At 36.2% G+C, this 15,229-nt stretch overlaps 1 protein-coding gene across 7 annotated transcripts in view; it reads left to right on the top strand.

The window, feature by feature from the left end:
* Positions 1-11,110, top strand: part of RGS7 (regulator of G protein signaling 7) — a 525,076-nt gene extending 513,966 nt beyond the window's left edge. For all 7 annotated transcript variants that reach the window (XM_086694015.1, XM_086694013.1, XM_086694010.1 and 4 more), the window contains one exon: positions 10,427-11,110. In XM_086694015.1, the coding sequence (XP_086550141.1) occupies positions 10,427-10,477 (51 nt within the window). In that variant the 3' untranslated portion in view covers positions 10,478-11,110. The remainder of the gene's footprint in view (positions 1-10,426) is intronic.
* Positions 11,111-15,229: the final 4,119 nt, after the last annotated feature.

Raw genomic sequence — 15,229 nt, 5'->3', positions numbered from 1 at the left:
AGGCAGCATGTTTACATATTCTTTTCAGAAATTTGTTTTATGTAGCTAGGAAAATAAAAATGGAGCTTAACTTGATAAAGATTAGTTTTGTTATGATGTCTAAATTTAATTTCCGCTAAAAGTAGATTCATATGTTAATTATTTCTAGATATGAGGTCTTACTAGGCAACGCTATATCATCACCAAGCCATCTATTTCTCATTTTTTCTTACCCATTCTAAAGCCACATGTACCATTGCTATGTGCTCATCAGCACCATTTTTATACTGATGACCAGCCATGCTGGTCAAAAAAAAAAAAAGATTTTTACTTTTCTATAACTTTTGCTAGGGCTTAAAGGCAATACAACTAAAATAGGCGATTTAAAATTAAAAAATAGGCATCTTTATATAAATTGCATACATGTTTATTGACCTAGATATGTTATGTTCAATCCTACAGTCACCCTGTTACATTTTCTTAGGCACCTCCAGATACCCTCCAGCAAGCCCAGACTGGGCAAAATCCCATATCTCCTGCATTATGCGTCACATTTTGATGGCTGTTTTTTTTTTCGTTGTTGTTTTTAAGTGGCTAGGGTCTACGAGTAATAAGAGCAAACATTGGACAATTCCAAATACAATGCTTATACCTATAATTTCAACCAGAAAAGACCATTATTAAGATAGACTTGTGGTATTGAAAATTTAAAACACCATTTCTAAACTCTACTGACTATTGTTTCTGGAAAAGAAAATTTCTGCTATTATTTTTATTTTTATTTTTTTTGGTTTATGAAGTCATTTTGATTTACTTGCTTTGATATTAAAGATTTTTTTCCCTTCTATTTCATCAGGAACAGAAAAATTACCCAGTAGACATGGCTGAATCACAAAAGGGGATAACAAACACCTATTATCAAGGGTATTCACTTGAAACATGCTTATTAATATCTAAGAGGAACATATTTCTAATAAAACTAGTAAAAGATATTGGGAAGTCTTTATCTTTTCTAATTATAAAAGTTAAGTCCTCAAGGTACTTTGAGGAGATACTGAGAAAGATGAATTTTTTAAGCCTCTGAATTGAAAAGGAATTTAGAGGCTTCAATTTCCCCAGGTCCAGTGTCCAGCACATTGCATCAATCTCTTCTGTGGATGCAGTCACAAGTAGGCATCTAGCATTCCCTGGCTCGTAAGTTCCAGAGATGTGGTACTCTTGGATGGCACAGGAAGTCCATGCCCCATATTAGAAATTCATTTCTTATTTTCAGCATAATCTACTTTTCTGTAGCTTCCATGTAATATCCCTAGTTCTGTCTCCGGAACTGGACAGAAGAAAATAAACATTTATCTAGATCTTGACAGCTGTCAAATTTCTTGAAGGCGTGATTACATAAACTCCTTTCAAATGTTCTTTTTATTTTCTTTAGCTAAAATCTCAAATTTACTGTTTTTCTGTGCAGTTCAACTACCCATATCCCATAATCTCAAAATCACTGGGGCTTGGAAAATGCAGATTTCATTACCTCATACAAGATAAACTGAGTCAGAGGCCTTCTCTCTCTCCTTTTGCAGCTCCGCCCCCCATTTACATTTTGTTACAAACATGTCAGAACAATGACGTTTAAGAACTGTTATCTAGGTAGAAGCGTTCCTACCTGACCTCTTCTTACCAGAGATCCATGGTTCTCATATTTGGCTGCAGCAGAAACACCTGATGAGACAGATTGCTAAATCTCGCCTCTCATAAGGTCTGATTAGCAGTTTTCTGCTGAGATCCAAGAATTTTCATTTTTAATTAAGTCTTAAGTGATACTGCTCCTATTGGCTTTGAGACCACGCTCTGAAAACCACTGCTCTAGACTAATGGACGCTCTCTCCCAACGGGTAGATGCCAAGGGCACACCAAATGTCACAGCTAAGAGGCAACCCTCCAGTTGTGCCCACAGAGTTCGGCAACTACCAGTTGAATTATGTGGTTAACAGTCAATTATGTTTGTTGCCATGTTCATTTTATCGTAGCTGAATTGATACTAATTACATAACTAAATATATCAGCTTCTGAAATTTGAGTATGAAAAGATGTTTCTATGAAAACTAAGCTGGATACTTAATGGGACTCAATATTAAAGATGCCTTAAATTGCTATTAAATTAAATCTGAGTAAGACTTGCATCATAAAAATGTATTTCTAATGTTTTCTCACGTAATATTCTCATGTTCTTTCATCATCTTGTTTGCTTACCTCAACCATTTGCTCCAGTCAGCAGTCCTCCAAAATGGTAACTGAATACAGTACTAGAGACGTAACCTAACCAGCACAGATTGGGGATACTGTCTTCCCAATAGGAAAAAAAAAATAGAGGGTCACCTGAGTGGCTTAGTCAGTTAAACGTCTGACTCTTGATTTCAGCTTAGGTCATGGTCTCACGGTTGGTGAGATCAAGCCCCACACTGGACTCCATGCTGACAGCACAGAACCTGATTGGGAGTCTCTCCTCTCTCTCCCTCTCTCTCTCTCTCTGTCTCTCCCTGTGCCCCTCCCCCATGCACACATGTGCATGCATGCTCTCTCTGACTCTCAAAATAAATAAACTTTAAAATAAAAACAGAAAAGAAAAAGAAAGAAGAAAGAAGAAAACCGTGTCACGTAACTTACAAACCAGCCTGAAAACTGCACCAGCTTCCCTCCCCTGCCCCTGGTTCCCAATCACCAGAGCCATGTCAAAATGTAGAGTCATTTGGGGCTTAAACTTAAAAAAAAATTTCTCATCAGTTCAGAGTACGTCTCTTCAATCTTGCTAGGTTTTTGGTGAGTGGTTTATTTTAATCTAAATTTGGCTTTGTATCCTTCTTTTCATTAAACTTTATCTTGTACGTTATAGCTTTATGTAAGTTTCTAAAGTATCTCTTAGTTACCCAGCCTTTTAACCAAGATTACCAAGTTTGCGTATGCATATATTTTATCAGAACTACATCAGTTTAATGGTGAAAATAACTGTTTAAAAGACCACAGAGAACAGAGAGGCAGACAGAGTTCCGCTACTCCAATAATTAGCACACCTTGAAGATAGTGTTTTGTTTAATTACAAACTTCATTGACCCTTCTGTATCTTGGCCACAGAGATACCACAAAAGACTGCTACATGACTTACTCCACAAACCTTTGTTAAAGCAACCAACCTCCTATCCTCAAGTCTGCTAAACCCTTTTTATTTATTATTATTATTTTTTAATGTTTATTTATTTATTTTTAAATATATGAAATTTATTGTCAAATTGGTTTCCATACAATGTTTATTTATTTTTGAGAGACAGTGAGAGAGAGAGAGAGAGAGCACACACACAAGCGGGGGAGGGGCTGAGAGAGAAAGAGTCACAGAATCTGAAGCAGGATCCAGGCTGTCAGCACAGAGCCCAATGCAGGGCTTGAACCATGAATCATGAGATCATGACCTGAACTGAAGTTAGACACTCAACTGACTGAGTCACCCGGGTGCCCTGCTAAACCCTTTTTAAAAATGAGTAAGTGAACATGTACATGACAAAGACCTAGCAGAGTTTACACAGGAGTTCTTTGCAAACAAATATTTACAACAGCAATATACCATTCAAAAAAGGAACAAAGGACTTGAACAGTTTTAAAAGAATGCAAATAGTCAATAAATATGACAAAACAGAAAGAAAATCTATCTTCATTAATAGTCAAGTAAAATTTTAAAAACAACAAAATAACCTTTTCCTCCAAATAGGTTATTTTTTTAAATGATAATATCTAGTGGGGTGCCTGGGTGGCTCAGTCAGTTAAGGGACCAACTTCTGCTCAGGTGATGATCTCATGGTCCTTGAGTTGAAGCCCCACGTCAGGCTCTGTGCTGACAACTCAGAGCCTGGAGCCTGCTTTGGATTCTGTGTTTCCCTCTCTTCACCCCTCCCCTGATCATGCTCTGTCTCTCTCTCCTTCAAAAATAAATAAACATAATTTTTTTTTAATTCTAAAATGATAATATCTAGTGTTAGAAAGGGAGTAAGTAAATCAATGTTTTCATACATAGTTAATAGGAATACAAATTGCTAAACACTTTTTTTGAACAGAACTTTACAGAATATGTCAAAAGTTTCAAAATTCTTTCACTTTCAATCAGTAATTCAACTTCTAATGATTTAATTCTGAGAAAACCCGGATGTTCACACATATACAAGAATATTCATTGTACCATATAACTGCCAATCAAAAACACAACCTTAATGTACAACAATTGTGAATTTCTTACATACATTAAGGTATATCTACCTAATGGAATATTATACAACTATTGAAAAGTATATTTCAGAACAGTGGCTTTCATCTTTTTTGTATTGTCACCCACATTTGACATAATAATTAATATGTGTTTGTGTGTGTGTATATTGTATTACTGTATAATCTGCTTGTGTGTGTTTATATGTGTGTAGAACTAAAATAATATTTCAGAAACAGTACATCCCCTTATGATGTGTGATGCACTTTGATACATGCTGATATTAAATTTTTTTCTTAATGTTGGTAGCATCTGTCTAAATTGATTTCCTTTTTCACTAATGTAATGAATTTGAAATTATTTTACAAAAAAAAAACATATGTAACATGAATAATATGTATGTTACTCATAATAAGCCAATGCTATGCACAAAATGGCTTGTAAATTTCAGTTTTTTGTAAAAACATAAAATTAAAAAATTCATACAACATAGAAGGATATATTAGTATGTAAATAACTGTATTTAAGTAATGTTTATTTCTTATTTATATTTTTCTATGTTTCCCTCATTTTTCTAATGGATATATACCACTTTTATTTTAGGAAAATATTTTAAACTAAGGAAATGAAAGTATTTGATGTTACTTGTTCTTTCTCAATATGCACAGGAAGCTAGTAATCTACCCTTAAATGTAAATGTGTTCACAAACCCTCTCTTTTTAGTCTAATGATAGAATTTTTTCTAGTGCTCAACATCACATATACCATCCCCCAAACTAGCTACCAAATCCTTCTTTTCCTTCCTTCCTTCTTTTCTTCCTTCCTCTCAACAATTTGATTACATCTTTAACTTTTTTAAAGTTAAATTTTTAACTTTCTAGGAACTGACACTCCCCATAGGTTTGCTAAAATTATTCACATGTTCAGTAATCTCACCTGCAAGTTTACCCAGGAGAATTGGTTTCATTTTAAGCAGGGGAGAGCTTTCCAAACACGTAGTCTAGCTTCAATTCCTTCTTAACACCTTTCCAATTAATTTCCTTGATAGGAGCACCCAGGGCAAAATAAGAATTAAAAAGACCCAGATTCTGTCATTTAATTAGTCAATATTTAGGGTATGACTAGAATGTTTCCCATTTTTCACTCTACTGTGCCTCTCCTCCCCCAAGTCAAAATTTACTTAGCCCAAGACATTTGAATCTCATTTCCCTGGTTTCAGAAAGTTTAGTCTTAAAATATGACTTCAGGGGCGCCTGGGTGGCGCAGTCGGTTAAGCGTCCGACTTCAGCCAGGTCACGATCTCGCGGTCCGGGAGTTCGAGCCCCGCGTCGGGCTCTGGGCTGATGGCTCAGAGCCTGGAGCCTGTTTCCGATTCTGTGTCTCCCTCTCTCTCTGCCCCTCCCCCGTTCATGCTCTGTCTCTCTCTGTCCCAAAAATAAATAAACGTTGAAAAAAAAATTAAAAAAAAAATAAAATAAAATATGACTTCAGCCAAGGATCTCAACTCATGCAAAGGATCAAGTATGTATTTGAGGACTTCTATAATGTTAATGTTGTTTAACAGCTATTGATTTTTTTCACCAAACCAATCGACTTACTGAATTATACAAAACGGCTTGTAAATACACTAGCTCTGATTCTACGGGCAAGGAAGCCAAGAGAGGGAATCAGCAGAGCAGTTTAGGGGGCCAGTTAGAAGACTCTAGTAAAGACATTGATAAGGTTGTCTTTGAAGAGTGGATAGGATCTGAACAGGTAGATGCATGCATAGTGGCCCAAGCTGATAGAGATAAAATGAACCATATTATGGAGTGATGATAGGCAGTTTGAAAGGCCAGGGTAGCCATGTTATGAAGTATTTGGGAATTCAGGCAAAGACATTTGTACTTCTAAGTGAAACAAGGGCATTTTTCAACATGAGAGTAAAAAACCAAACAGCATCCTTGAGTTCAGTGCCTCGAATTGCACACCCCGTCTCTGGCCCAGCAGTATCACATCGTCACCAAGCAGTCAGCTCCTTATCACATAGGGGTGGGGCTGGCCTCTGTGAGACAACTGGGTCACATACACCAACAGGCACTCAATGGCAAGACTTGCATTTTCTTGTTCTCAATCCCTCAATATGACCTCTGGAGCCTACAAGACACTCTAGAATGTACTCCAGGGTCTAGAGCAACACTTAGGAGACAGTAGGATGCAATGACAGGAAACATACAAGTTGGAATGGTAAGGGAATGCGTGAGTTAAGAGGTTAACTATTTTTTTTAATCCAAAAGATGCTAATAATCCCCTACTTTTCTCTTTAAGCTCTTTCATGGCTGTCTTCTAAACATCTATCCCTTCATTTCTCCTTGGCCTGTTGAGTGTCCTATCAACTGAGAAAGACTGCTGTGTGTTTTTACAACAGTAATAAAACAAGTGGCTTAGTCACCCAAGCATATGTAGCTTCTCTGCACTCCCTTTATGGATTAGTGTCTGTAGGAGAGGAGTATGGAGAGTTACCTCCATCTCCATAGTGTCTCAGGCTCTCAGAGTAGAATTAAGAGCCTGGCTTTCGTATTCATGTCTACTGATTCACAGTTCCTTATTGCCAACTTTGTGTTACTACTTTGAGACCAAGAAAGATTTTTAAAATCGTGTAAAATTCTTAAACATTGTTAGTTACTTTAGAAGAGCTAAGAACAAACACATAGGTTGCTTGTTTTGTTTTGGGGTGTGGGGCATATTTTCCTAACTATAACAAAATCTCTATGCAGCATTTAAGATAAGGAGGAATTGATTTGATGGAGGTGAGGTTTTACTGTGAGACGCCAGAAAACTCTCCTTGTTTATATGAATTTTTGTGACAGCTATATTGTTTGTAGATCAGGTAGATACAGTATTCACCTAGATGCCAGCAAAATCTGAGGTGTATTTTGTCCTGAAACTGATTATGTGCTTCTTTTTTTTTCCCCACTAACTAAATATTACAAAATCTCATAGGATTTTGAATTTTTGTTTTGTTTTGTTCTGAGTTTCTGTCTTTGTCTTTCCTGTGGATTGCTGTTTCCAATGTAATCCTTATTCTTTAGAATCTTATCAGAAAGGGATAAGTGACACAACACATATGTAGTCATTTGGTTAAAAATAAATGTTATTCATACAGAATTCAATTGTAAGCAATTTGGTAAAAATTGCAATTGTTTAGGGTTTTTTAGCCCTCAGTTCCCAGTATTAAGATTTTAGAACTTAGTTATAAAAATTTCTCAGATTCTTCAACTTGAAAAAATTATGAAAAGATAATTGGCAAGGGCTGATTCCACACAGCCTCCAAGGAACTGCACTGGAAAGGATTTTTACAAAACAGCAGGTGAATACATCCTTTCTTACCTACAAGAAAGGATCGGTGTTATTTTTAATTTAAGGTTTTCCTCGTCAGGCTCTGGGCTGATGGCTCAGAGCCTGGAGCCTGTTTCCGATTCTGTGTCTCCCTCTCTCTCTGCCTCTACCCCGTTCATGCTCTGTCTCTCTCTGTCCCAAAAATAAATAAACGTTGAAAAAAAAAATTAAGGTTTTTCCAATAGAATGATTATATTTCCTTCTGCACTAGAATAGTGCCTATCTTTTTCTTTTTTTCCAGTGTGTGAACAAGGCAGGATTTGAACAGGGTTTACCAACAGATTCAAATCAGATCTTCAAATCCACATGACTCATTGCGTACCCATGTTGTTTACTTTGACCCCAGACTGGGGAATTTAATTTTTTTTAAATGTTGTACCCCAATTTGCCTTTTAGTTGTCTCAGTGCACAAAACGAATATCCTTATTACATTGAGTTCATATCAAACAAAGTGTTTCATCATGTGATTGCTTCCCATTTCTGTTCATCTGTTTTGCTATTATCACAAACTTCCAGATTGACTGTAGGCCTGTACTTTTCTATGGGGTTCCATGAAAGAGTGTTTTTTAATTATCTCCTAGGACAATAGCCTTTCAAGCTAATGTCGTACTTCACTCCCTTTTTAGTGAAGCCCATACCATCCCAAGTACTAATAGCTTCAAGGATGTTTCAAAAATCTGGAGAAAGAGAGCCATGTTAATATTTATTAGATTTTTTTCAAAGATAACAGTGGTTTTCACAGTCCAAATAAAAACTGATTATATGAGTTCCAAATGAATTTCTTTCAGTGTTACTATTTCATTCTTCTTCCCAGTAGCTTTTAACAAATCGCACTAATCAGTAGTCTTAAAAGTAACAATTTTACGTTAGCATCTTTCCCCTCCTCCACTGCCGTGCAAGCATTCAGTCTTATGCCTCAATAAATATGACATTTTCTTTATCCCACAAATGACATTAGAGATAGTAAGCACTTTTTAAAAATATATCGTTCAGCCTCAGAATATATATGTGTGTGTGTATATATATATATATATATATATATAAACTCATGTACACACTTATAGTAACAGCACAAGAATTGAATATAGTAGTAAATGTAGGAAATAGTGTGGTCTTCAAGTATAGAAGGGTAGCTTTTAGATTCCAAAATTATTTGATCAATTTGCCCGCGTTTGGAAAAGCAGTAAAACTTTAGATTCCAATTCATTAGCAACTCTATGCCCTTCTTAGAGTCAGAATAGTGACTTTGGTCTCAGTGTCCTAATTAGAAAACTATAACAATAAAAACAATGATAGCAATAATATAGTGAGGTAATAGCCAACATGAACTTAGTACATAGAATATTCCAAGACTAGTTTTAGGCAATTTAGCTTCATTATTCTTCAGAAGAAAGCTTTTAAGTAGGTACTGTGATTATCCCCATTTTATGGAGAAGAAAACAAACACAGAAGTGGAGACAAAAAGAGCAAACATTTTGTTTATAAGGCCAATATATAATGTAAAGTAGGGTGTCTTGTTAACAAACTGCTTTTTCTTTTATTTTTTTCCTCCAATAAAGTGACTAAAGCATAGCCAGTGAGAAATTATCTTCTACTATTAGTTGCTGAAAGCTAAGTTTTGATCCCTTTTCCCCAATTAAAAGGAAACGGTGCTTGGTTTTCATTGCTGCTGTTCATGTCATCCTAAGACCCTTGTCAGTTACTGTGAAGCGTGTAAAGAAAGCTTGATTTTGAAATCATTGATCATATCTTAAACATATTGCTTTTTTTCTCCGAAATATGGCCATGAGTGATGATTTGTCTCCCAACAGCAGACCACTTTTTATCAAAATCTGATCCATAGTAGTAGTAAATCAAGACTATTATTATGAGTAATTTATTACTAAAATATTATATTTCTCAAAAAATCTTTTGTCTTTCCATTATTATTTTATCCTCTGAGAACTATAAATTTCATTCAGTAAGTGGACCATCTTATTTTCATTACTAGTATATATAAAATGAAACATGAAACAGAAACTATCAATTGACAATCTGTTACGTTGATCAGAAATTTAAATTTTTTTATCTCTCTAGAGTACTAGTATCAACAGGGACAGTGTTGGTTTTCAAGATTTCAAAAAAAATGAATATGTACTCTAGGCCTTAACACATATGTGGAATCAGAATATATGGGATTTTTCTGAGGTTGGGGTTGGAGGAAATTGAGTGGAAAAGGATAAGAAGATGTCTATGGTTTGAAGTCAGAAGCAAATAGACTTTTACCTGTAGATGTATAATTGGCACTTTTTTGTCCATTATCACATAGGATGGGGGACAGACTCAATGTGAGTTTCTACCACCTTCAAAAAAAATGAATTTTATTTAATTAAGTCATACACTCTGCATATCTAGATATTTATAAACATGACACTAATTCCAGCAATTGAACAAGAATGCATTCACATTGCTATCTTTCAGAGCAGTTTACTAAGGTTTGTTGTAACATGTTTAGAACCAGTTGCAAATCTAGGTGTTGCATCATTGCTAAGCCTTGATGAAACGTTTACGAACATGTTTTATTATTTGCTAATCTGTGCTGTGAACCCATCAGTCTGTTTGCAGTGGGGAGGAAGTGGGTAGAGGGGTGGGAGGGTAGAAGAGGGGTGGATCATTTTGTTTTGATGTGTTGGTGGAGGGAGGAAGGAAGTTGAACTAAGGTGTATCTAAAGGGTTCCATTTTGACCCTTGCACTAAAATCAACTGCAGTAAATAAATGCTACTCCTAATCGGGTTTTCAGTGATCATACTCTTTTTTTCCCCCCTTGTTTTATATTTTTTTCTCAGGGGAAATCTCTCACGTCAAAGAGGTTAACAAGCCTCGTTCAGTCCTACTAAAAGGATCATCTTGTAGCATGGAAGCAGACTGGAGTCATTGCATATACTTTGTAGCTCTTTGTTGTTACCTGGAGCAGAGGACATTAGGCCAAGATGTTGCATGAGCAAAGGACCTGAATTGTTCTCTCTTTGTGTACATTCAGGCATTGCCATTCCAAGGGACTCTACCGTCTCAATGCCTCCACTGCAAAATGTTGTCTGCTTACTTTCTCCTTGTACTAAGCTGGATCTGTGTCGTTTCCTTTTTAACAAGTTCAAGTGGAGTAAACCTTTTTTTTTTTCTTTCTCTTAAAGCTTCTGCTAGACACACAGTTCACTGAAAATTCACTCAAAAACTGGAAGAATTGTAAAAGAAAAAAGCATATATCAATAAGTATACATATGGCTTCACGTTTATTAAACAATAAGTTAGCACAGAAAGTTTCATTTCACCAATGTGTTCACAGTCAGAAACAAGCTTTGTCTTTGTCTGTTGTCTATACATTCTCAGTTAATGTTTCTTGCATTTATTTTTATACCATATTTAAATAAGAAACACCTTTTATTCCAAATGTATTAAAGTTGATCCCTTCTCTGTAAATTTGTGTATGTTTATATTGTTGTTTTATCTTTCATTAAAAGATGCAGAATCTCCTTGTTTTTGTAATTTTGACTTCCACACGCTGATAAAGAAAATGCTGAAAAACATCCATAAATGTAGACTTGCAATTTAAGCTATCACCCTGCAAGTTTATTTTAGGGCTTTAAGGCAAGCTTGGATGGTACAGGAGTCAGGAGCTGACTGAAAGTGTTTCATCTGGGGGCTAGGCCAGGACTGGGTAGATGCCTTTTCTCTCATGCAGGAGCAACACAAACTGACCTTTCACATTTTCAGAGCAATTTACCAGCCCTTTCAGCCTCATTATGAATATGCATCTCTATGTTTTGCTAATGGCTAATGGGAATTAGGTTTGAGTGTGACTTCCCAACTCAGAAACTGGTATTTTTCTTTCAAGTATAATTCTAAAAATGCCTTAAGCCAGTGGCTTTTAACTCTTTGGTGGTTACAAATTCTTTTGAGAACACAATGGTAATTACTAATCTTTAGTGTGTGCTTAGTAAATGCCAAGCCACAGTACTATGGGCTTTATATACCCATAAAATCTTCACATTTAATCCTCACAGCAGCCCGTTTCTGCAATTTTGAGAATTTTAAAGCAGAGAGAGGTTCAGTACCCTGTTCAAAGTCACACAGCCATGTAGTGAGTTGCTATACAAATTCAGGCAGTCCAACTCCAGAACCCACTCTATTGCACCAATCCACTGCACCACCTAACTTCTTTTGGTAAAATTTATGAAAATCCACATACACTCTCACACAGGAAACATTTCCACTGACTTTTGGAGCATTCACAGAATACCCTCTGAAATTCATCCATGGGCCCCAAATAAGAAACCTGACTCCCTTTAAGAATTGGGTCGGGAATAGGGGCACCTGGGTGGCTTCTGTCTTTGGCTCAGGTCATGGTCTCACAGTTCGTGAGTTCGAGCCCCACATCAGCTCTATGCTGACAGCTCAGGGCCTGGAGGCTGCTTTGGATTCTATGTCTTCTTCCCTCTCTAATCCTCCTCTGCTCATGCTCTGTCTCTCTATCTCAAAAATAAATAATAAACATTAAAAAAAATTTTAAATGTTGGGTCAGGGACACAAAAGGTCACACAGTGGGGAAATGGGCCTAACTTGTTTACTTTTGCATCCATGTAGGCATTGCAGACTCTGGATATTTAAAAAAGAGAAACATAATATTGTAAATAAGGTAATTATTAATTATTGTAGATAAATTTAAATTCTAAAAAAAATTACCAACATCGGTGAGAAATCAGTAGTAAGTCTGTGAACTAGTGTCTAGAACTGTCACAAAATGGAAGCCACTTGATAGGAGAAATTTACATAGGAACAATAATCGGAACACTGTAACTACTTTAAGACTTTTAAAAAAGAGTTAATTATACATCCTATGACTTTTTAAAAGGAGTACATAAAGTGCACATAAATATAAATATATAGATGCTCTCTCCTAGAAACATTCAGGACAGCCTTGGGCAGATGGTACTGAAGCTACATTGAAAGGCTACTTCAAAGAAACATTATTTGAAAGCAATACCTATTAGATGAATAGACAATGAATCTTGCACAAATAGAATTGGTTCTTTTGGAGGCTATCTCTTATAAATTGTCATTCCTTGGATGCCCATCCTTACTGAAAATTTTAAATCAAAAATTTATACAGAAATGAAAGGTGTAATAATGTCAACAGATGATAGGAAAAAAATATTCAGGCAAGTATCCTCAAGTCAGGAGCTCTTAATAAGCCTGTGAGTCAGTTTCTGACAAGTACATAAAATCTTTAAATAACCTAATGGCTCCATTTAATATACTTTCGACAAAGCTCGGTATACAAAACAGTGTATTTTAGGAGGAGAATATAAGAAAATGTTGGAGTTCTTGGAGTTCACTCAAAGAAGCACATGGCAACTGTCTCCCACCCGACTCTGGGACAATTTGATCTATAAAGCATAGAAGAAAAGCTCTCAAGTTTCTAATGATTAAAATGGTTTTTAAGAAGTCTTTTTCTCCCTTAAAGCAATTTTAAAAAGTTATCCACTGAAGCAGTGGCCCAGAGTGTCCACACTCAATTGCAAAACTAATTCATCCTCTAAACTGCATTGACCTGATTCTTCCCTTTGCAATGTCTACAGCAATGTTTCCTGTGGAACTTCAATGGATTTTCTGCTTGAATAAAAGTAAGTGAAATATGGTCAGCAATTCTACCCGTCAGGGACCAGTAAAATAAATGCAGGCAAAAACGTTCCCTCTTCATTACAAGTATGTGAGTGCATGTTGCTACTCAGAACTTTCATGCATCCGCCATTCTCCTTGTTGAGTGCTCATTTCTCTTTATACATGTATGATGGTTTTTGAATAATTTTGGTCTATGAGGAAAGCAAATCTTGGCTAACTAGCAGAAATGTCGTCCAAGTAAATGCACTGATTGTCTCCACACATAGGATTTGTGTGTCCTTAATTATATACTTGAAAGAGCACATTGAAATAACCAATGGCTTTACTGTTGTCCATGACTATCCCTTTGCATATTCTAATACCCTCTAAAACATCAACCAGAGGTAATTATCTACTTGAAAGAATACATTGAAATAGCCAATGGCTTTACTGTTGTCTAAGAGTAACCCTTTGCTTATTCTAATACTCTCTAAAATATCAATGGGAAGTAAGCCATTTTGAGAAAATAGAGAAGAATTTGATGAACATGAAGAATTGAGAGAGAACTAAAGTCATGTGTCACATGCAGGTATCCCACATATTTTGTTGTACAACCATGTTTTTGTATCTTTTTATTCAGAATTTTGTGCACCAAATTAACCTTTAAAAAATACCAAATGATGTATAAAACATAAGACATCAGTATTCAAAAGTCAGATTAAGACAGAAACTATTACATATGCCGTTGAATGCCTAGGGAAGTTTCCCTGGAGCTGAAAATCCATTTGCAACTTCATCTTTGCAAAGATCATTAGTTACTGGGTAGACATGAGTACTCCTTGATTAATAAACTGATTACTAAATCTTGATGTCTTTATTAAGTTATGACACTTTAATCATTTCAACTTGTTTGGAAATCAAATGAATTGGTGTTTGTTATCTTTTTAAAGGTTAGTAACATCTAATTCCAGTATTGATTGAAAGGATTAAGACAACATATCTAAACTATCAAGCGCAGAATTAGGCACATAAATAGAAGTCAAAAATAATATGTACTTTACTCTTTTCCCTTTCTTTTCCTCCAAAAGGTCATTTTTCTAAAAAGATAAAATACATGTTCAAACACCACTCCTAGCCCAAGTGGAATCATTTGGTTTGACGTGCAGAGGGCCAAAGCCAAGTGGTGAATCAGAATACCAGAGACCAGAGGAAAGACATGGAGAGCAGTTAGGTGTGATGGTAGGTTGGTTACCAACCATATGGAGTCAATAAACATCAGGACCAAAAGAGTGACCAAAAAATGAAACTTGGCTAAGTCAAGGAGACTGCATCCTGAACAAATGAAACTGGAAACTGCATCTCTGGAAAATAGGAATAGGACTTGTTAGAAAGCAGTTGTGGTCTCAACTGTGTGTGTGACAGAAACTCTTCTAGGAACCTAGCTAGTGTGAGCTAGAAGTACAAGGGACAGAAGATGGTAGTAATAAGGTATCAGGGGTAAAATCATCCGTCTTTCTCAGTGCAGGATGACTTTTGGCCCCAAAGTACAAATAGAGGAACTTCTCCTTCCCCATACACTACATTTCCAGAGGTTTCCTGGACCAGAGAAGTGGATATGAAGTATAGGCAGACTGAATTATTTGTTATGAAAGGTCTTACACACTCTGAAACCTCTTGATTCCATGATATAGGGCTGTGGTGTTTGTCATGTGAGCTCTCAGGTCCAGGCTGGGTGATAGTCCCAGTCAAGTAAGAACTGGCCATTTGGCAGGTGAGATTGCAATGCACAGGCTACAGAAAGAGATGGAAAGTGGATCTGAAAGAGTTGCCCGTAGGCCAACTCAGTGGGGTGACACAGCAATGAGGTACATAATCAATTCCACATACTAGTTCTTATCCTAGTTATTTGCCCTGGCACTTTTGCGGCTGCAGATATATAAGGGAACCAACTTTATGATGGTACATACTGCAATTTGCAGTGTGCATTCTCC

This window comes from Puma concolor, chromosome E4, assembly GCF_028749965.1.
Source record: "Puma concolor isolate L17-30 chromosome E4, mPumCon1.1.hap2, whole genome shotgun sequence".
NCBI classification, from domain to species: domain Eukaryota; kingdom Metazoa; phylum Chordata; class Mammalia; order Carnivora; family Felidae; genus Puma; species Puma concolor.
Note: the sequence above shows the minus strand (reverse complement) of the source record. Positions and strands in the feature narration are given on the sequence as shown.